At 30.6% G+C, this 25,944-nt stretch overlaps 2 protein-coding genes across 2 annotated transcripts; one reads left to right on the top strand and one right to left on the bottom strand.

Moving 5' to 3' along the window:
* Positions 1 to 1,441: 1,441 nt before the first annotated feature.
* On the bottom strand, positions 1,442 to 9,138 carry LOC130900610 (disks large-associated protein 5). Its single transcript, XM_057811324.1, has 5 exons — positions 8,868 to 9,138; positions 8,143 to 8,804; positions 7,259 to 7,457; positions 4,668 to 5,274; positions 1,442 to 2,672 (listed from the first exon to the last, which is right to left on the bottom strand). Exons 2-5 carry the CDS (start codon positions 8,796 to 8,798, stop codon positions 1,747 to 1,749), a joined length of 2,388 nt encoding a protein of 795 aa, XP_057667307.1. The 5' UTR covers positions 8,799 to 8,804; positions 8,868 to 9,138; the 3' UTR covers positions 1,442 to 1,746.
* Positions 8,926 to 24,854, top strand: LOC130900609 (exosome complex exonuclease RRP44). Its single transcript, XM_057811323.1, has 14 exons — positions 8,926 to 9,247; positions 9,301 to 9,465; positions 9,781 to 9,938; positions 17,188 to 17,363; positions 17,535 to 17,761; positions 17,849 to 18,262; positions 18,588 to 18,734; positions 18,848 to 19,078; positions 19,645 to 19,910; positions 19,967 to 20,210; positions 20,507 to 20,751; positions 20,817 to 20,961; positions 21,358 to 21,513; positions 24,548 to 24,854. Exons 1-14 carry the CDS (start codon positions 9,194 to 9,196, stop codon positions 24,785 to 24,787), a joined length of 2,868 nt encoding a protein of 955 aa, XP_057667306.1. The 5' UTR covers positions 8,926 to 9,193; the 3' UTR covers positions 24,788 to 24,854.
* The last annotated feature ends 1,090 nt before the right edge of the window (positions 24,855 to 25,944 follow it).

Raw genomic sequence — 25,944 nt, 5'->3', positions numbered from 1 at the left:
AGGGTGGTCACCTGGTCCCAACGTGAGTCATTATTTGTTTTGTACATTTTTCGGTTTTTATAGCTTGGAGGAGTTGAAATTGTCGAACATTTTTATATCCGCAGTTAATTTATGCACAAGTATAAGATAGATGTGCGTAATCCTGTGTTGTATTTGTAAAAATTAATAAACTTTTTGTGCCTTCATATGTTTTGTCAACGTGGGATCCTGTCACTGGTAGTAGAAAAAGTTTACAAAAACTCCTCAAAATTTCAAGGTGGATGACGATATCGCAAAAAAACTTACTAGGAAAGACCCAATTGATTTCTACGATTACTTCATAGATGACGAAGTAATTGCCTTATTTGTGACAGAGACGAATAGTTTCGCTTTGTAAAATATATATAAAGATAAAAACATGGTCAGATACTGACCCCGTGGAAATGAGAAAATTCATTAGAATGATACTATGGATGGGTCTTCTTCCGCTTCCAAAAATACAAGATTACTGGTCTACAAATACATTATATGAAAATAACAAACATATCCAAAATTATGACTAGAAATAGTTACGAACAATTATTGAATAACCTTCAGGGCGTCGTTCCAGGAGATGTTTGTATTGATGAGAGCAAAATATTCCAAACAAACGGCATAGATATGGAATAAAATTATTTAAGCTTTGTACTACTGGAGGATACAACTGGAAATACAAAGTATACACAGGAAAAGAAAAAGCAGATGTTGTTTCTGTTGGAGAAAAAGTGGTGATGGAATTAATGGATGGTCTACTAGATTCAGGAAGAAGTCTCTACACAGATAATTGCTACACTAGCGTACCATTAGCAAAGGCGCTGATAAACAGACACGCACTTGGTGGGAACATTACGTTCTAATAGAAAAGATATTCCTAAAGAAGTGATACAAAAAAAGCTAAAATCGGGAGAAATAATATCCCGACGAAATGAAGATAAAACTGTAGTATTAAAATGGAAAGACAAAAGGGATGTTCTGATGTTAAGTACAAAGCACGATGACTCTATGATAAACTTAAATATTAAGGGCAAAGAAATCCGTAAACCAGCCATCGTGATAGATTACATCAAAGGAAAGGCATTTATAGATTTGTCGGATCAAATGGCCGCGTATACATCATATTTATGAAGAACTATAAAATGGTATAAGCGACTGGTATTCCATATTATTACTGCTACAACTGTAGCCGATGCTCATTATTTGTATAAAAAAGTTTGTGGTAAAAAGATGCAATTTACCAAATTCAAAGAACTTCTTGTTCCTGCAATGACAATTACAGACTGATCGCAAGAATGCCAAAAAAGTTAATACAATTTGGGAAAAAAGCAAAATATCAATTTGTATCGACTGTTTTCAAAAAAATCATAAAAATGTTGCACAAAAGACATTTAGTAAGTTGTATCACAAATATGGAATAAAATATATATTAAAAATTGTGTTTTTTATTTTACTTTGAAAATCTTTTAACACATCAATTTTTTTTGAATTAAAAAAAATCGTTTAAAAATGAGGCTATGTCAAATTAACGTGTTAAGACCAGTGTATTTCACATGAGTCAGTTGCAGTATATTTTTATCAAGAATTAATTTGAAAAAATTTAATTAATAAATTTATTTCTTCCTTAGTTTCAGGAAGATGTCAATAAAAACTAAACAAAACATTTGTAATTGAATATACATTTCAAAATAAGTCTAACTTAATCCGTAAACATTGAATATAAATTAATAATATTTAAATTAACTTAGAAGAAAGTCTTCTTGATCTCCTTAGTGGTGTTGGATTGTTATAAATGTGAACTTCTTTATTTGCTATCATGGCACAGTTTTCTTTATTTTCTGTTTCAAAATCCAATTTTTTCGAAATATTGTCCATGTTTTCCACAAAAAGAACTGATTTAGTATGTCTTTTCTCAGACTGGGTAAAATCTGTTTTGAGAATGCTTTTACTAGGAGTCAGACCATCGCCTGCTTTTATAGCTTGTGTTATCTTCATCATTGTTAATCCAGGAGAGCTCATTCTTTTCATACTAGATCCTCTCAATAAAGATGCTCTTAAACTCCTTCTAGAGCTGCTGGTCTTTACTGGTGATAATTTTTTAGGAGGCTCTGGTGTTTTGGATTCCATTAATTGTATACTTATTTCTTTGTTGTTTTTAATTTTATTTCTAGCAGCTTTAATCATTTCTTTAATTGAAGATGATGCCTTTTGTTTCTTCGGGCGACCTCTTTTGCGCGTTTGCACTATTTTATTTTCTGGAAACACTTCTTCCCAATTATTATTCTTAATTTTTTCCAAATTATCAAATCTTTTATCTAAATCAATTACTTGCTGATAAATCATATCCCAAAAACCATGTAAATCTTCACAAGTTATTGGTTTGTTCTTAAAATCTGATGATTTGCATTCTAAGATAAGACCTCTAAACTGTTCAAATTTTTTAGTTATAAGTAGTTTGGACTGTCCTATTGCAACATTAATCATATCAATAGCTTCTTCAGATAGATTATTGTTCTGCTTATAGTTTTCCCAATTTTCACATATTGACTCTATTCTAGAAATTTGCTTGTCTAGTATAAGTTCAAAATATTCTGCTCCAGCCTGGGTACTTGTGCTCTTGGAAAAATCTTTACCATCTGGTGAAGTTAAGAACACACCTCCTATAAAAAAGTTTTATTATTGCCAAATATCGATAATTTCTTAGAAAAGTAATAAATAATAAGGAAAATGTATATATTTTATATTAAAATATTAATTTTAAACTATAAAATTTTGTGTTTTTTATTTCGATGGAATAATCTTATAGTTCTATATAAATATGGTATCTTATTTGTAAGACAATTGAAAATGACAAGAACTACAAGCACATACGGAAGAGCAAATTATTAAATTTCGTTGGAACAATATATTAGGTTCCTAAAGTAGATCTATGTTACAAAATAGGAAGTAAGGTAATGAAAATTCTGTAACATGATCAAAATCTCGTCCACCCTTAAAACAAAAGATAAATTTCTTTCTTTTTGGTATTATATACAGTGCTTCTCAAAAGTCCCCTTACTCTCTCTTTTCCTTTGAACAGTAAAAGACTGAAAACGAACTACTGTAAGCTTCTCTACAAGTAATAACAAGTGACGTTAAAGACACCTAATATGAAAGGTATTTAGAATGCATATTCAATCATACTATTTTTTTTTATAACGATGTTTGTGATGGTTACAATAAATAAACAGTAAAATTTAAGTTTCACTTTTAATTAATAAGTATTTAAGAATAAGTTCTTATAATAATTGTTCAAAATGTGCTCTATCTACTTCCTTACAGTAAAACTTTTTAAACTCTTATCGAAGTCAATAAAATGTGTCGTGAGAAATTGAACTACACCCTTCAACAATTCGTTGTCGTCAATACTATCAGGAGTTGTATCATATACTTTAGATTTAAGATATTCCCGTAGAAAAAAATCTGAAGGTGTTAAGTCCGGTGACCAAGCTGGCCATTCTATTGAGCCATGTCGTACAATACATCCACAAGAATATTCCAAGTCCACTGCAAAGGAATAGTGTGCTGGAGCACCATCTTGTTGGAACCTTATTTCCACATTACCAAATTCATCTGGATTATCTTCTGAAGAATTCACTGTTCAATAACATTTTCAAACATTTCAAGATACACTTCACCTGTGAAATTAGGGTTTAAAAAAGAGGCTCGACTATGTGGTTTTCCAAAATTTCGTGCACAAGAATGAACTTTTAATGGGAACTGTGTATGTTTTCCACAAAACATGTGAGGATTTATGTCACTCCATTACATCACATTTTAAGTAACAACATTTCCATTAAGGACGAAAGTACTTTCATCACTAAAACAAATTGTCCCTTACAGTGTAAGGCTGTTGCAGAGTTTTAGTGGACATATTTTCACAGAATTGCAGCGTTAGGTCGGGGTTGTCATTTGCAAGTTGATGCACCATTTTTAATTTGTATGGGTGATATCTCTTTTTGGCTCAACAGATATATGCTATTTGGTCTGGGGAAGAGGAGGTATCTCTCATTAAAAATTCGTTCCGCTGCATGAAAATTATTTCCAGTTTCAATAATAATTAAGATAATTTGTACTTTGTCAGCTAAAGTATGTACTATTTTGTTTATGTAGATACTTAAACATCTCATTAAACAATAATCAAACTAAAAATTCAAGATATTATAGCTTGTAAGGAAAACTTAACTTTTTTGACAAGTAACCATAACGGACTTTTTAATTATAATTGAAAGCAAAACTCAAATTTTTGTGTTTATACCATCAAAAACATTGTAAATCCAAAAAAATTAATATGATCGAATAGGAATTCTAAATACCTTACAAACAAGGTGTCATTTGCCATAAGGCCCCATTATATATTATTGATTTCAGTTACCTGATGACACAAGTGATGCCCATTATGTCACTTGTTACCACTAGTAGAGAAGCTTACAATAGATCATTTTCAAGCTCAAAATTTCATCAGTCTTAGCATCAACATTCAATTGAAAAGAGGGCGGGAGTGGTCTTTTGAGAAGCACTGTATATACGACTTTAGAATAATATCTTAGTCAATAGTCAATATTGTTTCCTTAAAGAAAAATTCACTAATGTTAAAAACAAATATATGAATTTACCTGTAGATTTTCTTTGGCTAAATTCTTTTCTTGCAGATTCCTTTCCTCTTGATATAGTTACAAATGGACTTATGTATATAGGTGTTTGCATATCCCTTTTACTTATTGATTTTTTGGGTGTTTTATTATCACAAGTATTTTTATTTATATCAATATTTGAATTTTCTTTCAGAGATTCAATACTTTTATGTGTAAGTGTGTTTGTACTTTTAGAATCTTTAGTATTATCTACGTCCTTTATCGACATTCTTTTAGTTACTTTAACACTAGAAACACAAGATTTCCGGTTTTTTTTAACTGGAGTTTTCAGTGTGATTTCTTCATCATCATAGATAACAACTTTTTCAATTTGGAAATCCTCACTAAGATTAATATAGTTTTCAGTATTTTCTCTATAATTCTTGGATGTTGAACTGTTGTTAATTTTTGATGATGATGTGGCTTTAGTCATTTTTGGAGTTATACAATTTTTCTTATGAGTTTTGAGTGTTTCATTAAATTTGCTTAAACTGTTTTGACCAGTTGATGAAGTCTTTGGTCCTTTAGCAGAAACTAGCTTTGATTTGGATGGTAAAATATTTTTTTCACATTTCGTACCAGTGGTTGCCTAAAAAAATTAAAAATTTTACATTCATAGTCTCTCCTTATTTAGCTGTGTTGAATTCTCTGAATGTACAAAAGCTTACTTCTGTTTTCTATAATATAAACAAAAGATAACAATAATTAGTTATAGAAATCAAATGCCCTAAAATACCCCCTTTCTTGTTGTGATACTGGGAAACCCAGTGTCCACAGTTGATCTGTTAATCCCACAGCTGCCAGAGATCTTTGTCTCTATTTCATATGTTCCCAGATGTAGTGCCCTGGAGTTCAGTAGTGTTTCACACTTTGAGAGAATGTGTATAGAGATTTTGTTCTCTGTGCAACGAAATCATTATCTGCTAAGTCTAGTATCTTCAAGTGTCTATTGAGATGACAGTAGTCCGATAGGACTCCTGTTAGTATTTGTAGATTGTTCTTACTTAGATTGATACATTCAGCAGATTTTCTCTGGTTATAGTTTCCCATGAGAGTATTTGCCTGTTGCAGCCCCTGTAAGTTGTTCCAAGAATTGGTTTGCTCTACCTTATTTTCAAATGCTTTTTCTATTGTTTTGTAGCCAATGCGACAGAAGGGTTCAGGTCTCATGAAGGGGGTCTGCCTCGGCTTATTGAGCTCATCAGCTATTTCATATTCCTTCGCTCCAGTATGTCCCAGAATCCATTGTAGGGTAACTTTATTTTTGATGCTAAATCTGTTTAATCTCCTAGGTAATCCCAAACGAGTTTGGATTTTATGATATTAGAGCTTAAAGCTCTCATATAGCGCCCATCGGACAGGATGATGATCTCCTGTTTGCAATAGTCCCTCCACGGATTGAATTTTTCAAATGCATAAATTTCTACTTGAAAAATGCTTGGTGTGTTGTCCAGGCTTTCAGAGTGTTTGGTTCTAGGCCCTTACACTTCTATTCCAGTTCTGTCTGCTGTTTTACATCCATCCGTATACCATTTAATGGCATTTCTGTTCATTTTTTGTATGGTGTTTTGATCCAACTCACTTCAACAGCATAGTATTGAGGTAATTTTTTTCTCAAAGGTAAACTTTTTCAGTGCATCATCCTGAGACATGTCCCAGGTTTGGACATTTCTTTTGTGATTCTGTCTCTGAACATTGTAAGTGATGATTTTTCTGCCACACTTTCCAGAACTATGTCGAAAGGTGAGATATTTAGAATCACTTTTAGTACAGCTGTTGGGCTTTAGACTAGTTCTACTACCCCAAACCACCACCCCATATGTTATGATTGGTCTTACAATTGCCGTGCAGAACCACAGTAGGATCATTGGGTTACAACCCCAATTCCTCCCTGCAAAGTTTCTACACACCATCAGGGCTTTTGTGGCTTTAGTGATTATCTCCTATTCATGTTTGTTCTAGAGAAGTTTACTATGTAGAGTGAGTTTGAGATATTGTTATTGCTTGTGACCTCCAAATTAATTCAGTTAAAGAAGAAATATCTCAGTTCTCCCAGAAACATTCTCACTGCATTGAAACCCATCCCAATGCATTCACTCAACCTCTAATTAGACCTCCCATCCAGTGAAGACATGGAAAGGCACCTTTCATATGATCTGTCTGAAATTTTAGTGCAATAGTGTTGTGTACCAAACTATATATTTTAAGTGAAAGGAAATTTCCACCAGGCAATATTCCTATATTATAACACATTTATAGCTTTGAAGCATTTGCTCATTGTAAATTTTAGAGATTGCAAATAAAAAGAAGGGGTTTGTGAAAAAAATTTGTTTAAACTGTTTTGACCAATTAGTTGCCTGAAAAATTAAAATTTTTACATTTATAGTCTCTCCCTGTTTAGCTGTGTTGAGTTTCCTGCATAAACAATAGTTTATTTTTGTTTTGTATAACCTAGATAAAAGATAATAACATGAAGATATAGAAATCAAATGACCTAAAATAAGAGGAAAAGATAAAAACCAGAGAAATAAACAGCCAATTTTAATATTGTAAGAAATATATTGATTACTTACTCTATAAATAGAGTTAACTCCAATTTTTTTAATATCCTTTAGTACTTCTTTTTCATTTTTTGAAGATCTACTCCTCATTACCATGTTAGTATGGGATGAATTTGTGTTATTTAATTCTGACATTTTCTTCTCAACATTATTGACAATTGTAGTCTTTGCAAGATTACTAACTTTTGATTTTACAAGTGATTGCCCCAATCTATAATTAAAAATTTTAATACATTTAACAGTATGATTAGTCATGTTGCAACTGACAAAATTACCAAATGAAATTTTATTGTTTGCATTTAGTTTCTTTCATAATCTAATATGTAATGTTTCTAATTATTACAATGTACTTGTTTTGATCTAAATGTTTTTCATGACAATATAGATGTTTGAATATAAACTATTCAAAAGAATGTAATATTACTGTGCCCATAGATGCCTTCTTATTTTAAGCTTTAGAGTTCTATGAGAACTTGCTTGATTTGAAACCATATTAAATTAAATAAATTATTGTACAAAGTTCCCAAATGGCAATAATCTTGTGACATTCTTGATATTATCAAAGCTTGTCATCGACATAAAATTTTAATTAAAATCTATTTCAAATATTTGTTTCAAAATTTACAATTTTTCAGTTTTGGGTAGCCAACTAAAAAATAGCCCTTGAGGCAAATTGTAAAAAACTTGATCAAATAACATTTAATAGTTTTTTGGGAAAAGCAATAATTAATGAAGAGCTATTTTCACTTAAAATTAAAATAACAATGTTTCTTTTCAAAACAAAGTTTCAGGCCAAATAGGCAACTTAAGTTAAATGATTACAATTAGATGCAATACCATCCAGAAAAGTACAATATTAATGATAGTTATCCACAAAATGAGTTTAAATCGCTCACCTAGCATCAATATTATTTTTATTAACACTAATATGCCAAACTTCTTTAGATTGTGTCTTCACTGGCTTTTTCATTGGTTGTGGTTTTATAGTTAGATTTTTGACTGACTGAGAAGTATTTTTCAACTCATGATTATTTCTTGATACAGGCTTAACAATTTGTACTGGTTTCACGTTTTTGGGAGGTTGAAATTTATGATTGGAGGGTGCAAAAGATTTCACTGTTGCACTGACTGGTTTCATTGGTTTACCTTTAATTTGTTTATTGACGTTTTCTAAGTTGGGCAAACCAATATTTTTATTTACATGACACACCTTGAAAACAGGCTTTGCAAGTTTCTTTGCTGCTTCTTTCTGTTTATCTCTTTTTTCTTTCCACTGTTTTAGCATTTCATATCTTTTGTTCGATTCCTCATTTTTAGGTTTAATTACCTGTGGACGCACTTTCGTTTCTTGTTTATTAGATTGTGGTGTGATGAATGGAGTTATGTCTGCAGCTATGTTTCTTTTATTAAACATCAAAGTTTCTCTGGTTTGTCTTCTAGCAATCATTAGGGATTCCTTGCGAGTAAGCAAACTTCTTTTCTTGTAGTTTTTATCCAAATTATCTTTATGTAAATCCTGTAGTCCTTTACGGAAAATGTCTGCTAAATCCATAGTTGCCTAAAATATTATACATAAAAAAGGATTTTCCAAATTTATTAGAGAGTATCAATTGTATCTTACCTTCAAATTAATACCGTACAACCGTTGGAATTTGAAAATGACGTATGAACAAAAAGACGACTATGACGTTTGTTCGAAAACGTTATAAACATAGACAAACAAAAACATCGTTTTTACATAGTCATAGTAATATTATTATTATGTCTAAGGTTTTATACTTTTCCTTTTCTCTGTTTCTGATATGAGCATCTGCTCAGTCCTCAGTCTACACTCTAGATTTATCAATAAAAAATAAGATAAATAACGTTTCTTTGCTTTGCAATTTCATAACCTATAAAATACCATACATGTAGTTTGAAAACTAATACGATTTCCATAAGTTAAAAATGTTTACGACTAAAGCATTTATTAAAAAAACCAGAATTGGTCATTTTTTAAAGGTTAGTAATTTGTGACTATTTGATTATATTTTAAAATTAATGGTTTGTTTTAGAACGTTAGAGAACATTATATTAGAGATGATATCTTCTGTGGATTACTAACATGTGAAAAATGCAGTTCATCGGAATCAAATTTAAGCACAACTCATATAAATAAGTGTGCGTTATTTGACTTTAATCATTATTTAATACTCGATACAAATATAATTCTGGACCAGGTAATATTTTATGTTATTTACTTGTAGAGAATAGGATTATAGGACTTGCGAAATTGCTTTTTTCAATAATATATGTAAAAAATCAAATGATAGACAAAAACATTAACTTGTTACATTTTTTCACTTTTAATTAGATAATTTACTTTCTGACCTTATTTAATATCAAGAACTTAAAATAAACAAAAAATACATACTTTTAAAAAAAGTAAATGCCCTATTATTGCATTAGACCTAGAGAACATTCTATTCATTTTTAAAAATCACTTTAGTTTTCATTGAACTTAGTTATTAATAACATTCTGATAATTTTTGTAGATGGATATTTTGGAAGAACCTATACTTGGAAATGTTATTATTTTACACACTGTTTTGAAAGAAGTTAAACATCGTAGTTTGCCAACTTATAAAAGACTTAACAGTATTATAGAAAATCCCAGCAGGCATTTTTATATTTTCACCAATGATCATCATAAGTAAGTTAAATTTTATTAAATTATTCATATACATAACCAAAAATCTAATGATTACTGAATACACTATTCACTGTCAGTAAGAATATGATAAGCCACCCCACGGCGATCTTTATGAAAATTCTATACAAAAACTATTGATGATATCGTCCCTACAATGGTAAACTTGCGAATCTGCAATTTTTGCAAATTTGGGGTTATTGGTGCATTTTGATGTAAGATGACCAATACACACTATGGTAGACTCGCGTATCTGTAGCTCGTTTCGTTATACTAGATATTGCCACTGTAAACTCACCTAACTGCGTGAATCTTGTTTTTCGACCTCTGTAAAGTAGCGAATTTATAGATTGGTGACTTTACCGTAGTGAATTTTAATAACACATGCATCTCTTTACCAATGTATACTCGCGAATAGGCGAATTCGTTAGTCTACTGTTGTGAGCTATTTCGTAAATGTTATCAGCGTGTTGTAAACTCGCGTAACTTATGGACATTTAACAATTTTGTAGTATAGATCAACATTTAGTTGCATATTGCGTTTTCGGGTGGAAGCACTAATGCTTTTTTCGTTTGTTGGTGCTGTATTGAAATTAATTCATCGGTTAAGTTTAAATAGTGAAGTTTCTTGAAAACATGATGAGTAGATCGAAGAGGCTAGTGGAAATGGCATTAAAGCAACATGAAAAAGGTAAATTAAATAATTTAAAAGCTTCTAGTGGTGATAATCAAAGCACTAAAAATATATTTTTTTTGCAATTTTAGAGAAAACTGAGGAGAAAACGTCAGTAGATAAAGATTTGCCAATTCCATCCACTTCGCGTGTTTTGCCTTTACCTTGTAAGTAATTTTGATCTACATTTTGTACCTACAACTCTGCAAACTTCACATAAAAGTTTTATTTCGGCAAGGTTTTGACAAAAGTAATGATTTTTCTTTTGTAGGTTCTAGAGAATCGTCACCTATTCCTTCCTTCGGTTCGGATCTGGAAAATGCTTTCAGCTCAGATGATAGTGTTTTTGATAAGGATTACCAACCTCCATCGGATAATTTGAGTGATTTGGAAACAAGTATGCATAACCTTGATTAATTTTAGCTCAAATTGAAACCTTTTTTTTTTCAGGTGCTACAGAAAATATTAATGAATTACCACAGGAAATAATATCAAACAAAGAAACTACTTCTCCGTCTAAACAGGCAACACCGAAGAAAAGGAAGGTATCAGACCCTACTCTCTGGAAAAGAAGTGTTGAAAAAGCGAATCGACTCAAGGGAAAATCTTATAAAACAACTACTGGTAAAAATATTCCTGCTAGACCTATTATAGCTCCTCGTTGCTTGAATCTTCCTAAACACAAGTGTAAAGATTTAATTCCTGAAGATGGCAGGTTACAAATTTATAAAACATTTCACGGGTTAGATACTTTATACCAGCAACGTGAATTTATTGTAAAACATGTGACTGTCAATCTTCCAAAAAGAAAAACAACGAATCATGAGTCTCGAAGGAAAGCAACAAAGAGTTACTCTCTAACATACAAAGGGGAGAAACATAACGTCTGCAGGAATTATTTTTTAGATACTCTAAATATTCCAGAAGCTACTATTAGGGGTGCTTTAGCTAAGGTTAGTGAAACAGGCCAAATGCTACCTGATATGAGAGGAAAGAAGGCACCACCACAAAAAACAGATGAGAATTCAGAGAAATTTTTTAGGCAGCATATTCTTTCCTTTCCTTCTGTGGAATCCCATTACTGCCGTAAAAAATCAGAATATAAATATCTTGATTCTTCATTAACAATTAAAACTATGTATAAATTATATAAACTGGAGTGTGAGAAAATTTCTAGTAAGCCCGTGTGTTTTGAAAAGTACAGGAGGGTGTTTAGAGAATACAAGTTAACATTCCATAAACCAAAAAAAGATTTTTGTAAAACCTGTGAGGTTCATAAAAATACAGAGGGAAATGATGACCAAAACAATAGTCATGGTGATCATTTAAAACGCAAGGAAGCTGCACGTCAATGCAGGGACGAGGATAAAGAAACAGCAAGGCAAGATACGTTTGTTTTGGCGTTTAACTTTGACTTACAGTCAGTTCTTAACACTCCTAAGGGTGCAGCCGGGTCTCTGTTTTATGTCAGAAAACTTGCAGTTTACAATCTTACGACATATAACTTAGGAAATTCTGATGCTACCTGTTACCTTTGGGATGAAACTGAAGGAAAGCAGGGAAGTGTGGAAATTTCTACTTGTATTTACAATTTTATAATGAATAAACCAGAAATAAGGCATGTTCGAATGATGTCAGATAATTGTGCAGGGCAGCAAAAGAACGTAACTTTTTCTATAATGTGTCTCCATTTACTAAAAGTACACCCTGTTCTTGAGGTGATAGATCACAAGTTTTTCGAATCTGGACACACCCAAATGGAATGCGACTCCATTCACGGTAAGATAGAGCAGAAATCGAAAAATATTCCTATATACACCCCAGAAGGCTGGGCACAAGTGATAAGAACAGCACGATCAAATCCAAGACCTTATGACGTCACGTATCTTTTACACGATGATTTCATAGATTTTAACCAATCTAAAAAATCTGTTTTCCAAGACGAGTCAGGTCAGAAACTTAAGTTTCGCAATGCAGTGTGGCTGCATTATGAAAAATCGGCTCCAGAGACAATTTTTTTTAAAAATAGTTGCAACGATACGTCATACACTAAATGTACTTTGAAGAAGCTACGAGGGCGTCCTGTAATAATATCAGAGCCTGCAAAACTGTATTCTTCTCGAATTCCGATTTCGAATGCAAAAAAGAAAGACTTAAAAAAACTTTGTGATGAATTAGTGATACCCAAAGTTAATCACGATTACTATGATAATTTACCTACAAGTAAATTGGCAAGAGACAACTTGCCAGAACCAGATCAGCTGGAAGAGTCTGATTATTCTGAATAATAAGTTCTAAGGATTAATCTAAGTTGATTTTTGAGATTTAATTTTTGTTAATTTTGTATTTTTTAATTTGATCTTATAATTATTAATTTACGTTTAGTTTTGAGATTTAATTTTTGATAACGATAAATATTTTTTAATTTGTTCTTGTATTTGGTTTGGACTAAGTACTTTTTTTATATTAAAATATGTACCCTAAAACTATTGTGCATTAGTATAGCGAAGTTGTGTAATAAAAACCGACAATTGAGTGAATAATAACATTAAATTTGGAACAATAATTATTACGGATTCGCTAGTTTACTGTCAAACTACAATAATTACCAAATGTGTACCACAGTAAACTAACGAATCTGCGTTTTAGGCCTTTAAAATCGAAAATTTTCAAAGTTGCTCTTATAGCCTTCAAAATAGCCTCAAGTTATACATTATAGGCAAAAATAACATTTAAAAAGAATTAAAACTGATTTTAGGGAAACAAATCGAATTGCTTTTTGCTCCCCTGAATAATTGAGATTTTGCAGATTCGCGAGTTTACCATTGAAGGGACGATATGAGAAATCAATTTGCCATATCTATTTTATGTGAAAACATTTACTTCCAGAGATACCGGAAGTAGACATTATCTCAAGTAGGTTAACAGATATCGAACCACAGATAACTTTGTTCAATAGATCTTATCAAGATCCATCAGTGAGTGAAAAGTCATGATGATTGATACATACTCAGAAAAGTTTCAGTGGAAAAAGTATGCAAATGCATAATTTTTATCAAAAAATCAATTAGTAGATGGCAGCAGTGCACTGCTACACTTTAGCTATTGCAGAGTATTCAACTTTCATTTGTGATTTGATGCTTGCACTATCAACATCTTTTGTTATTGCTCAATATTTCATTAATTTCAACCCAGGTATGTATGCTTTTTTACGCTTATTTTTTTTAGTAATTATTTATCAATTCATTGTTTTTTAAATATTCACTTTAAATTTCAAACTTCTTTAAACTCATTATGAGGTCACATATATGCTTGGCCAAAGAAATTTGCTGCTCTGATACTCAAACTATTGAATGGTATCAAGAACAGGGACTTTTGTGCATCAAATTTTATTGCCAACAACATCATGTGCAAATGAAATTTTATCTATATTTTTTATGCCCTTGCAAAGCCTCACACACTTCTTCCCGGCCTCAAGAAAGAAGTATGGCATACAGAACCTGGTTCTAAGACTTGCGCTTACCTTTGAGGAACATTTTAAGATTAATGTCCGCTTGGTCTCAGGATCTAACATATGAAAGGGTGCAGCTGAAAGTGATTGTTCCCATTCGACTATTGCAGAATACTATGGTAGATTCAGGTAGGCGATAATATCTGCTTTTTTATCCTTTCAAGAAGAGCGAGACCTGATTGGAGGTACAGGCATTATCGTCCAAATTAACGAGGCTAAATTTGGACGACAAAAATATCATAGAGGTTGGCAATTGGAGAGACACTGGCTACTTGGCATTATTACTAATGGATCAGAAGAGATCAGATTTGAAGCTTGCCCAGACAATGAAAGAGCATTTGAAGTCTTGATTCCTCTAATCAAAAAGCACATCATTCCAGGAAGCATAACTCATACAGATGGCTGGCTAGCCTATTGATACCTCAGGAATGAAGGCTACACTCACGAGTGGGTCACTCACAAAGAAAGATTTATTTCTTATAGCAGAGTTCATACCCAAAGAATTGAGGCCAGCTGGAGACCTCTGAGAGCATATACATAGCGATGAGAATGTCGTAAATCTGAACCAAAAGTAGACCAATTCATTTCATTAATAGAAGAAATCAATTATATTTTCAAATGTAAAAGTTATAGATTTAAGTCCAATTAAAATATTTGATTGAAGAAAATTATTTTTGGTTACCTTTATTTCAGTCTCTAACAAAACCTGACCTAACCTAATGTAACCTTACAGAAATTACCAAATTTTCATTTTATCTATTTATTTTTCGTGAAAATGATGCATTTGCATACTTTTTCACAGAAACTCTTCTGCACTCTTATGCATCATCGTCATGACTTTTCACACACAGATAGATCTTGATGATATCTATCGAACAAAGTTATCCATGGTTTGGTATATGTTAGCTTTCCTGAGATAAGTAAATGTAAAATAGATATGATAAATTGATTTCTTGTAATGTCAATAGTCTATGTATAGAGTTTTATGATGATTGTTGTGGGCCTTATCATACTTGTGCCATACTGTCACTAGACCTATACTCACAATTACAATATCTGAAACATGTTTCAGTTCACTTGTTCTTGATTGCCAAAACTGTATCAGATAATATAATTTTGTAATTGTGAGTGTTACTCTAGTTTATATATATATATATATATATATATATATATATATATATATATATATATATATATTGATTGTGATTCACTCAATGGCATGAGGCCCATTGTGTTATTTTTTCCCTTTTAGATTATATTTCTAAGAATTTCAAATTTAGAAATTTAGAATAAAGTCTTTACTATTTCTATTTCTAATACTGCTGTTTTTTTCGAGGCAATATATTGTGCCGTCCCCCTACATTTGACGTCCTTTCTCCATCAAAGCCGAGTACTCACAGAACATATGTTAGATCATCTCTTTTTCTCCGTTACACTCTTTGCAATAGTTGTTCATTGTCACTCTCCATTTCTGAAGTCTTGTGCTAACAGTACAATATGTGTATTTTCACTGAATCCTCCAGGCTTTCTGGCATTTCATAAAACTCACTCTCACTCACTCACTCTTAAATTGCCGATTTGAAATCGTAGCGGCAGATTTAGTAAAATCTTGGTTTTCCCGGATTGTCCATCTAAAAATCACAAATCAAGAAAATTTCTTATTGGCACTTCAATAGGTGGTAATTACAATAATAAAAGCAACTGTTAAACTTACCATTTGACTGTTCTATCTCCTGAAATATATATTATGGAGCAAGCCAAGATTGGATTCTGTTGGATGAGTAGAAAAACAAATCCTAAAACACTTCATCGATCTACGATTAAATTAGCTGATTTACAAAAATATTTATTGAGCTGAACCATAACTAAAAACTATCACTTACAAGGATGCGGGACATAACTAAAACACAAAAAATTGGGCCAAAATCACAACGTGGTTCTCAACAGCTGATGCAATACTAATGCCAGAACACCGTGTGCCAGACAGACGCCGACTACGCAAACAGTAACTATCCTCATATTTCTCCCGTCGACACGGGAGATTTCTATTGCCGATGGTACAAATCCTTTCCATTTATATTTATAAAATAACTTAAATTTATAAACAGATTGAATTTAAATTTTCATGTTTAGTTTTTAGAAGATGATGCTTTTTATGCTCTTTGATCATCATATTTTATTATAAAAGAACTTCAGCTAACTAAAAAGTCATTTTCCTGTAGTAATATACCTATAAACTGATCTCAAGCTAAAGAGTTTAAAAAGTAGCTTTGATTGTTATACTCGTATCGTTAGATTTAAATAAAATAAATATACATTTTTGATTAAAATTACATCTTTTATTTACATTTGGTAACTATTCTAAGTGATAAAAACAAAAGATAATACTTACTCATCAGAGAGAAACCACTCCGTAAATATAGTGGTCAGTGAGGCCGCACGTTCATCAGTGTAACAAAAATAGAACGTCCATAGTTAAAGGTAAATAAATTATATGAGCAAATATACCGCGTGTTTTAAGTTTACCGTACACTATAAAGAAGATAAATAGTATACTTAGCCACCATTTAAATTTAAATAGGATTTACAAGTTTAAGAGAGGTTTAATAACTTGCTGACATGTGCTTCTTTGTGCCACATAAAAGAGCGTGGGTCACGGGTATCTACAATGCAATTTAAAAGGAGCCAAAACTTTTTTCTCTAAAGAAAAAAATACTTAAGCAACGTTGGACAAAATTTCAAAAAATTTGGTACCTACAGGAACTTTTTAAGAGAATCGAATCCCTCATATATGATTGCTGTGTAATTTTAATTAATTTATTATTTAAATTTACAATAGAAACTCTGGAATAGATTTTCTCTGTACTTGAAACATTTTTCATTATTGCTTTGTCCCTATTTTTCCACTCAAACCAGTAGTTTATGAGTTGAATGTGCTTCACTAAACTCTTTGGCTTTATAATATTAATATAAATATTAGTAAAATATTTCAAAGGAGTAATTTGCTGCAAATGTAGTGTTACGCAACTTATCAATATTAGAAGCAACATATTATTTCCATTTTTCAGAGATACTTATATAAAACAAGAAGATGGTGAGCTAATAAATGATTATAATGATAGATGCATCAGAAAATCTTGCTCTTGGTACATTAACCATTTACCCAATGAGAAGTTTGTATTTCTTAGTGATGATGTTAATAACCGAAATATTGCTATTAAAGAAAATATACTTGCCTGTTCTAGTAAGTATGTATTTTAAACTAATATAGTTATTTTTACTATTGCCTTTTTAGAAGTATAGTGATAATAAGATTAAATCCTGCAACTTATTTACCAATTCCAGTTGGTAAAAATGATTTTAATGTAGCACGATTCTCTTTGATATTGACAAGTAATATCTTATACTTTTTTAGTTAGTGATTACATTAGCAATATAGAAGAAGGTTCTGTTTTGCAAGATAAACTTTTCCGAAAGGACTGTTTTATAGAAAGTTATACTAAAGACATATTCCCACCTCATTTATCAAGTGTTGATTTGTTAATGGGTGTCAAAGAAGGGAAATATTATCAAGGGACATTTCGAGCTTCCAAAGATAATTTTTTGGAAGGATTTGTTAGTGTAGACGCTTTTGAGGATCCTGTAAGTATTTTTCTAAATTTTTTAATAAAATGAAATACAAAATTATAGACAAATTACTTTTAATTATTCAAATACTTTGTTTCACAGGTTATTCTTCAAGGAAGAAACGGTCTTAACAGGGCAGTGGATGGAGATGTGGTTGTTGTAGAAATATTCCCTAAAGAAGAATGGATATCACCTAGCGAAATTGTACTAGAAGATGAAGGTGCAGCAGAAGAAAGTATAGATGAAGTAGAACGGAAAGAAAAAGAATTGAAAAGAGCTACTAAGAAAACAAAAGATAACAAACCAACAGGAAAAGTTGTAGGTATTATCAGAAGAAAATGGCGGCAGTATTGTGGAATCTTACAAGGTGGAATGGATGGAGTTTATCAATTGTTCATACCGTCAGACAAAAGCATTCCAAAAATTAGAATAGAAACCAGACAAGTTGAATTCTTAAAAACGCAGAAGTTGATTGTGACCATAGATTCTTGGCCGAGGCATTCCAGATATCCACATGTAAGTAGTGAAATTAATTTTTGAACTACATAATCTATCTAAACATGTAACAATTGTTTTATTTCTCAATTTGAAATAGAAGTGCTATATGATTTGAAGATGATGCTTAAGTATAGTTATAAAATTTCAATCGATGCAGCATACACAGGGAAATTTATTCTTTTGCTGTTTCAAATACATTAATGTTAATGTTTGATTAACATTATCTAAATAAGTGGTTCAGCAGATACAAAATGTAATTGAAATAAAATGGTCATTTATAAATTTGAGCCTTTTACAACACAAATTGAATATATCGAAAATTGAAAATATGGAATGATTTTAGGGTCATTTCGTTAGAGCTTTGGGAAAAATAGGTGAACAAAATACAGAAAATGAAGTTGTTCTATTAGAACATGATGTACCACATAGTCAATTTTCTGAGGAAGTCTTAAGTTGTTTGCCAAAGTTACCTTGGATTATAACAGAAGAGGTAAAACATCACTTTTTTGTTGTTCTGCGTAACTGTTCATTCTCAAGTTTCCATCAATACGTTAAGGATTCAATTTTATGATATTTAATAAGTAATCATACGTTAATTTTCAGGATGAAAAACGAAGAGTTGATCTTCGTCATATAGACATTTGTTCAGTAGATCCGCCAGGTTGTACTGATATAGACGATGCACTGCATTGTCGTCAATTAACAGAAAACACATTTGAAGTAGGAGTCCATATTGCTGACGTATCTCATTTTATTAGGCCGGGCACTGCTATTGATTTAGAAGCTGCATTACGAGCTACAACTGTATATCTTGTAAATAAAAGAATTGACATGGTAAGTAATAACAAGCCACTTTTGTGGGCTTGTCATACAGTTATTAGTTGAGTTAATCATCAGTTTTTTTCTTGTTCTTGTCATACAGGTTTTTGTGTTTCTTTGCTGTCTACTAATTTGGTTTCATCCTTCAATTTTTCTCACTATTTAACGACGATCGCAATAGAATTTGAACTGTGTTAATTTGCTGGTTGGTACAATTCATGAGTATTTTAAATTTGTAATGTGATTAGTTGGGTATCTAAGAATGTGTTTTTACTCTATTGGAGGGTCAGAGTTGTTTCGGATATCTATATCTTGCCAGAGTTTTAATGATCTTCAAAGAAGTTCCTACAGGTTTCTTGCCCAGAACAAGTTTTATGTATGCTTGTAACGGCAAGACTTTCTAGAAATAGGCAATGTAGAAGTTCCATCCTCTTTCCAACAGAATCTACTTGATTTTGCTAGAGCTATTAGATGCTTCTTGAAACGGTATTATGTAAGGAAGCCAGTGAAGTGTAGCTTAGAGTTATATAATACTAAGAGTCTTGAATTTGTACCAATTTGTATCATTCTTTAAATTCAAGGTGCCTGAGCTTCTCAGTTCTAACTTATGTTCTTTACGAGGTGGAGAGGAACGTTTTGCATTTTCTTGTATTTGGGAAATGGATAAAAATGCGAAAATTTTAAATACACGTTTTCACAAAAGTATAATTCTATCAAAAGCAGCATTAACTTATGAAGAAGCACAAATGATTATTGATGATAAAAGTAAAGAAGATTCAATTGCAATGTCCTTAAGAGGTTTAAATATGCTTGCAAAGATTTTAAAGAAAAGAAGATTAGAAAACGGGCAAGTTTTACTTTATTTATTTTGGATCTTATACTGAAACTTGTTTTCAATTATAGAGCATTAGTATTAGCTTCCCCAGAAGTAAAAATCCAAATGGATTCAGAAACAATGGAACCTTTAGATGTTGAGGTTAAGAAGCTTTTTGAAACAAATTCCATGGTCGAAGAATTCATGTTGTTAGCAAATATAAGTGTTGCTGAAAAAATATTACAAGACTTCCCTGAATGTGCAATGCTTAGGAGGCATCCTATTCCACCTAGCACAAACTTTGATCCATTAATAAAAGCCTGCAGACATTTAGTAAGTACTAATCAAAACAAAGTTTCTTTGCCAATATTTTTCCTTTATTTATTTTTCATGCAGCAAAAAATAATTTTTAAATGCTTTATTTATTAAATCACGATTTCCTCTAATGTGCATTTTTAATTATAGATAAAATAAAAAATCTTCATTATGTATACAGTACATTTTTTTTAATAATTCATAGTTTTTTATTTCTATGTATCAACTAATGTAATTCAGGTAATATAAAATGTCAATTTAAATATGCAATTTTCTGTTTCAAATTAACAAACAACAAAAATCAATTTTCTTAGGGATTTGACATGAATATCGATACTGGCAAACAATTAGCTGAATCATTGGATAAAGCTGTCAAACCGGAAAATCTATATCTAAACACAATGTTAAGAATTTTGGCGACCCGTTGCATGTTACAAGCTGTCTATTTTGCAAGTGGAACTGTACAAAAAGATGAATATTATCATTATGGTCTAGCAGTGCCACTATATACACATTTCACTTCTCCTATTAGAAGATATGCCGATATCATTGTTCACAGGTAAAATTAACTCTACTACATTTGTTATACTATTTTTATAATATTTGAAATATATTATTTTGTAGGTTACTAGCAGTAACATGTGGATCAGATTCTACATATCCAGATTTATTGGATAAACAAAAAACGAGTCACTTATGTCAAAATTTAAATTATCGAAACAGAATGGCTCAATATGCTGGAAGGGCTTCAGTAGCTTTCAATACACATGTAAGAATCTTAAATTTATCATTTATGGTATAATTTTTTTCATAACGAATAAGATAAACATTAGGCAAACTCGAATCTGTTTTATTTGTTTATATAAAATTTTTGCAAGATGATTATAAAACAACGTTATCCAAATTTCCAAAGGGAATACAAAAATTTAAAATTCCTAGAATATTCCTTTTATGTTAAATTTCACTTAGACGTTAAATTGAGGAAACAAATTATATTCTGTTATTGAGTTATAATACTGTAATATTAATATGATTTATAATTATGGGTGAGTAGTATAGAAAGCATAGTTTAGAAAAAATCAATTTGCCTTCATCTTTAATTATAATTGTGTATAATTTTCCAAATAAAAATCTTCTATAAAATATCATCATTATTTATTTTCAGTTATTCTTCAAAGGAAAACTTCAGGATGAAGAAGGTTACATACTTTATGTACGAAAAAATGCATTACAAATTCTCATTCCGAAGTATGGTTTAGAGTGTACCCTATTTTTAGCTCGAAAAGGAGAAACCTCAAACATATTTGAGTATAATGAGGAGGTAATCAGTTTTCTCTTTTTTACACTTCAAATAACGATATATATATATATATATATATATATATATATATATATATATATATATATATATATATATTGATATATATGATTTATCAATCAATAAATTGCCTCACAGTATGTATATAAAATACCTTGTTTAAATTGTGACAAAAAGTACATTGGTCAGTCATTGATCACTGATCAGTCGGATAACTTCTCACAAGGGTGATAACAAATTATATCCTGATAGATGTGTTCATTAGCGACTCATGTCTATCACGAAGGACACAATATAAATTATGAATCTGCGAAAGTTTTGACTGTAAAAAACTACAAAAAACGTTTATTTTTAGAGACAACATATATTGCCCAAATTGATCAATGCATTAATAAGAAAACTGATTTAAATAACCTTAGTGTAATTTATGCATATCTTTTAGATTTCGAAAAAACAAATTCTATGAAAATTCAATACCATTAACAACCAACTAACCTCAGCTAACCTATAAATTTCAACTTAACTTATAACAACCTAACCTATAAAATTTATTGTCATTTATATTCTAGCCAATGGATATTCAACTACATTCATAACGACGTAACCTATTGAAATTTAGTGTTATCCATAAATTTACCAATCAATATTAAACATCATTCACTAAAACTTTTCCATATCTAACCTATAAAAATTCAACGTCATTCAAATCTAACCAATTAAAAATTAATGAAAATTCCTATAGTAACCAGAATCAATATTTCAATTAATCAATAGTTCTATCAACGTCAATTTGAATATTGAAATTTTTTTTAGAGTTGGATCATTATTAAGTTCTTTGTATGATGTATTATTGTAGATAAGTTCTTTGGATAAATCTAAATACTGCTATTTCTCCATAATGACTGTGACATTACCTTTGTCAGATGGATGACTATTTAATTTGGATTTTCTTTTAGAAAATTTTTGGTTTTATATAATAAATCACTAAAAACAGATTGTTTCGATTCATGAATGTGGTTAGTTAAAATGTTGGTTGCTTTCGCTATAACATTTCTTTCTTGTGCATTTTGTATGAAAGAGGATATGTAATCAATATTGGCTAACATAGTTTTGATTGAAATATCTTTAGTAATTATAGGTTCAATACTGAATTTAGATCCTAATGAAAGAAAATGTAAAATATCCTTAGGTATCTCTGTATTGGAAATATTTTTAATCCATTTATCTTGGAGCTTAAGAACTGAATTGATTTTTTTGTTGATAAGGTTATTAAGTTTATTCTTTTGTTTGTTTTTAATTTTATGAAATAATTTATTATAAATAACTTGTTGTCTGCTCGAAAAATTTTCAAAAGTGGATTCATTTGTTGTATCAATTATTTGGTTTTTAAATTGTGAGAGATCATTTTCAAGTTTTAATTTTGCTTTTTGATAACAATTTCATTATTTAAAAGCTTATGTACTAACCTATTATAGATGTAATAACTATTGTTGGTCTCTTGTTCTTGGCATATGAGTATTTTTTCAATATACTTGATATTATTCTGTAGAAAGGTGGGAAGAATGTTCTTTTTCCTACATTGTAGCAGAAAGCATCTTCTGTTATATTCCTTCCTGAATAATCAACAACATTCATAACGACCTAACCTATTGAAATTTAATGTTATCCATAAATTTACCAATCAATATTAAACATCATTCAAAATCAAACCAATCAAAAATTATTAAAAATTCCTATAGTAACCAGAATAAATATTTCAATTAATCAATATTTCTATCAAAATCAATTTGAATATTGAATTTTGAATTCCATGAGTTTAAAAATTTTTACAAGCTTTAATAATATTAAAAATCACCGGAAATCTTAATTAATTATTATTATTATAAGTAAGATTTTATTATTGTTATACATTCATACATATTTCTTATATATATATATATATATATATATATATATATATATATATATATATATATACAAAATTTGAGAAATTGCAAATTCATTTCTGAGTTTTGTTGTTATAAATCACACTCAAAGTAGTTGAATATATCATGAGATATTTCCAGTGACTGTAGCATTCATTTGGCATTTTTGTGATTTCGTAAGACTATGAAAAATAACTAATTTTGTTCTTATATAAAAGGTTATTTTCAAACTAATATATTTTGTATTCAAATAACAACAAAAAATTGTAAAATAAATAAAACACATTAGGAACTTCTGTAAAGATGCCATAGTTCAGAAAGTTGAATTTGGAACTTGATTTGATACAAAATATAAACAGTTTGGATTAATCAGATCTAAAATGTTTAAAAAATATCAATTGTAAATGTTTCTTCAATATATTACTGACGAAATGGTCCAAATAATTGAATATTATAGGAAATTATAATCGTGTTCGTATGTACATTAACATCTTTTAAGGTACAACAATTTCTTCTATAATATTGGTATAGCAAAAAATGCTTGGCTTCTGAAAAACATGAATAATTTTCACATCACCCTATATTATTATCTCTATGTCTAACGCAATCTTCATTCAATTCAGGTCGTTTTCGCTGTCAAATTTTATTTCCAAAGAAACATTTATTTGGACAAGAATTTCAAACACCAATCCAAAACTTTTTGACCATGAATTACACCGAGCCCCACAGCAATAGTCGTTGTGTAAGAACGCTATGACAAATAAATAAAATCGAAAACTAATCTTTGGATGAAATGAAATTTCAAAGTGCCAAAGGGGCACTATAAACTAAAAATAACGAACTAAGACTCGAATTATCACAAAAATTCAAAAAATAATACAAAGGTTCCTAAATGAACTGAACCTTAACAAGTTTACTTTGAACTCCATGTTTATAAAGGAGTACTAGTTTCCAGATTAGAAACCCTTTTTCAGAAGATCCCAATTGAGTACAGTAAATATGTCAGTTTTATGAAACGTAATATGCCATTTAATTTTGTTTTTAAATTCTTAGCATGCGCAAATGCTTACAAAAATGCCTATTATTGTTTAGAAGAAATGTAATTTTTTCAGGACCAAAGTCAAAAAGCGGGCAATATCACACTCCACGCTTTTGATCCAGTAAAAGTTAGATTAAGCTTAGATTCTAACAATATTCAACACGAAAAGTTTGTTCTGCAATTGGTTTCTCCGTATATAGAAGGTTTCAGTGTTCCACCGCTCGAGGAAATTTTGGATATTAACGATGATACTGTAAAGAGAAAATCTTCAAATGAAGTACCAAAAAAGAAAACCAAAAAGAAGCGTTCTTAACATTTAGTTTGTTTTATTTATGTTTTGTTGTCCTTCTCAGAAAAATATATTGATGTAAGATTTTTAACATGATTTAAATTACCTACTTTCCACAACTCTGCGAAATTTTTATCATCGTCCAAGATGTCAAAAAAGAACTTATCAAGGCCAACTTCATCTGTGGGTACTTTAAAAAAAGTTTCAAATTCATGTTGAAGAGGCAGATTGGCTGGATTGGTTAAATTAATGTACTGCTGCTTTGCTTTTTCGGCAACATCATCCTCAACTCTGTTAGCGTGAACCAAGCACTGAAGGGCCACTTGAAACCTCTGAATACCAATTTTGGGCTAATAAAAGGATCTAACGCAGAAACACCCCGAACGATCAAGAACTTCACAGGACTCCTTTCTTTCAATTTTTCAACAATAGCAACAAGAAGTTCCCTGCACCGCAATTGAAAGTTCATAACATCTCTCTCATCTACTTTGACTTCTCCAAGAAATTTTCTGGCAGCAAAACCAACATCAATTTTTTTGTAATGAAGAAAGTTTTCAGATTGACATAGGTCAATATCAAGCAGTTGCTTCACAGTAATTGCAGCCTTTAATTCATCATCACTGACAAATCTTGTCATGAGGGCTCCGATTACATCATGCAGTGCTTCATACAAAAAGGGAGCAAGTGGCTTTGGACTCTGAAATCTTTTCAAAAAGGGTTCCAATTCAGCTGCAATTAATTTAAAAAAAAATTACAAAAATGATCAGTAGTTACAAGTAATGTTAAAAGCAAAGAATTTCACAAAATATAATCACTAGAATTTGCATCACTTAAAACATAAAATAAAAACTAAGAAGGAATAATAAAATTAACTTACTTTGCTTTAATTGTAAATCCAGATGTTTGAGTATGTAGTCAGCAGCATGGGTTCACACAGAAATTAGAAAACTACTTTTTGCATAGACTAACAGAAGCAGATTAATCCATCTAATCTAGAAGCTAAGAATTAAATTAAAGCAACATTCTTTTTCAGAGGCACCAAAAAAAATTCTTTTCAGAGGTGCCATCTAGTGAGAAGTACAGCAAATTCTCTTTCAAAGGTGTCATCTAGTGAGAAACACAGCAAAATATTTCAGAATCGCCATCTGGTGAGACGCAGCGCAAGGATTTTCTAAAATCTG

Source organism: Diorhabda carinulata, chromosome X, assembly GCF_026250575.1.
Source record: "Diorhabda carinulata isolate Delta chromosome X, icDioCari1.1, whole genome shotgun sequence".
Classification (NCBI taxonomy): Eukaryota; Metazoa; Arthropoda; class Insecta; order Coleoptera; family Chrysomelidae; genus Diorhabda; species Diorhabda carinulata.
This window is presented reverse-complemented; position numbering and strand designations above follow the sequence as displayed.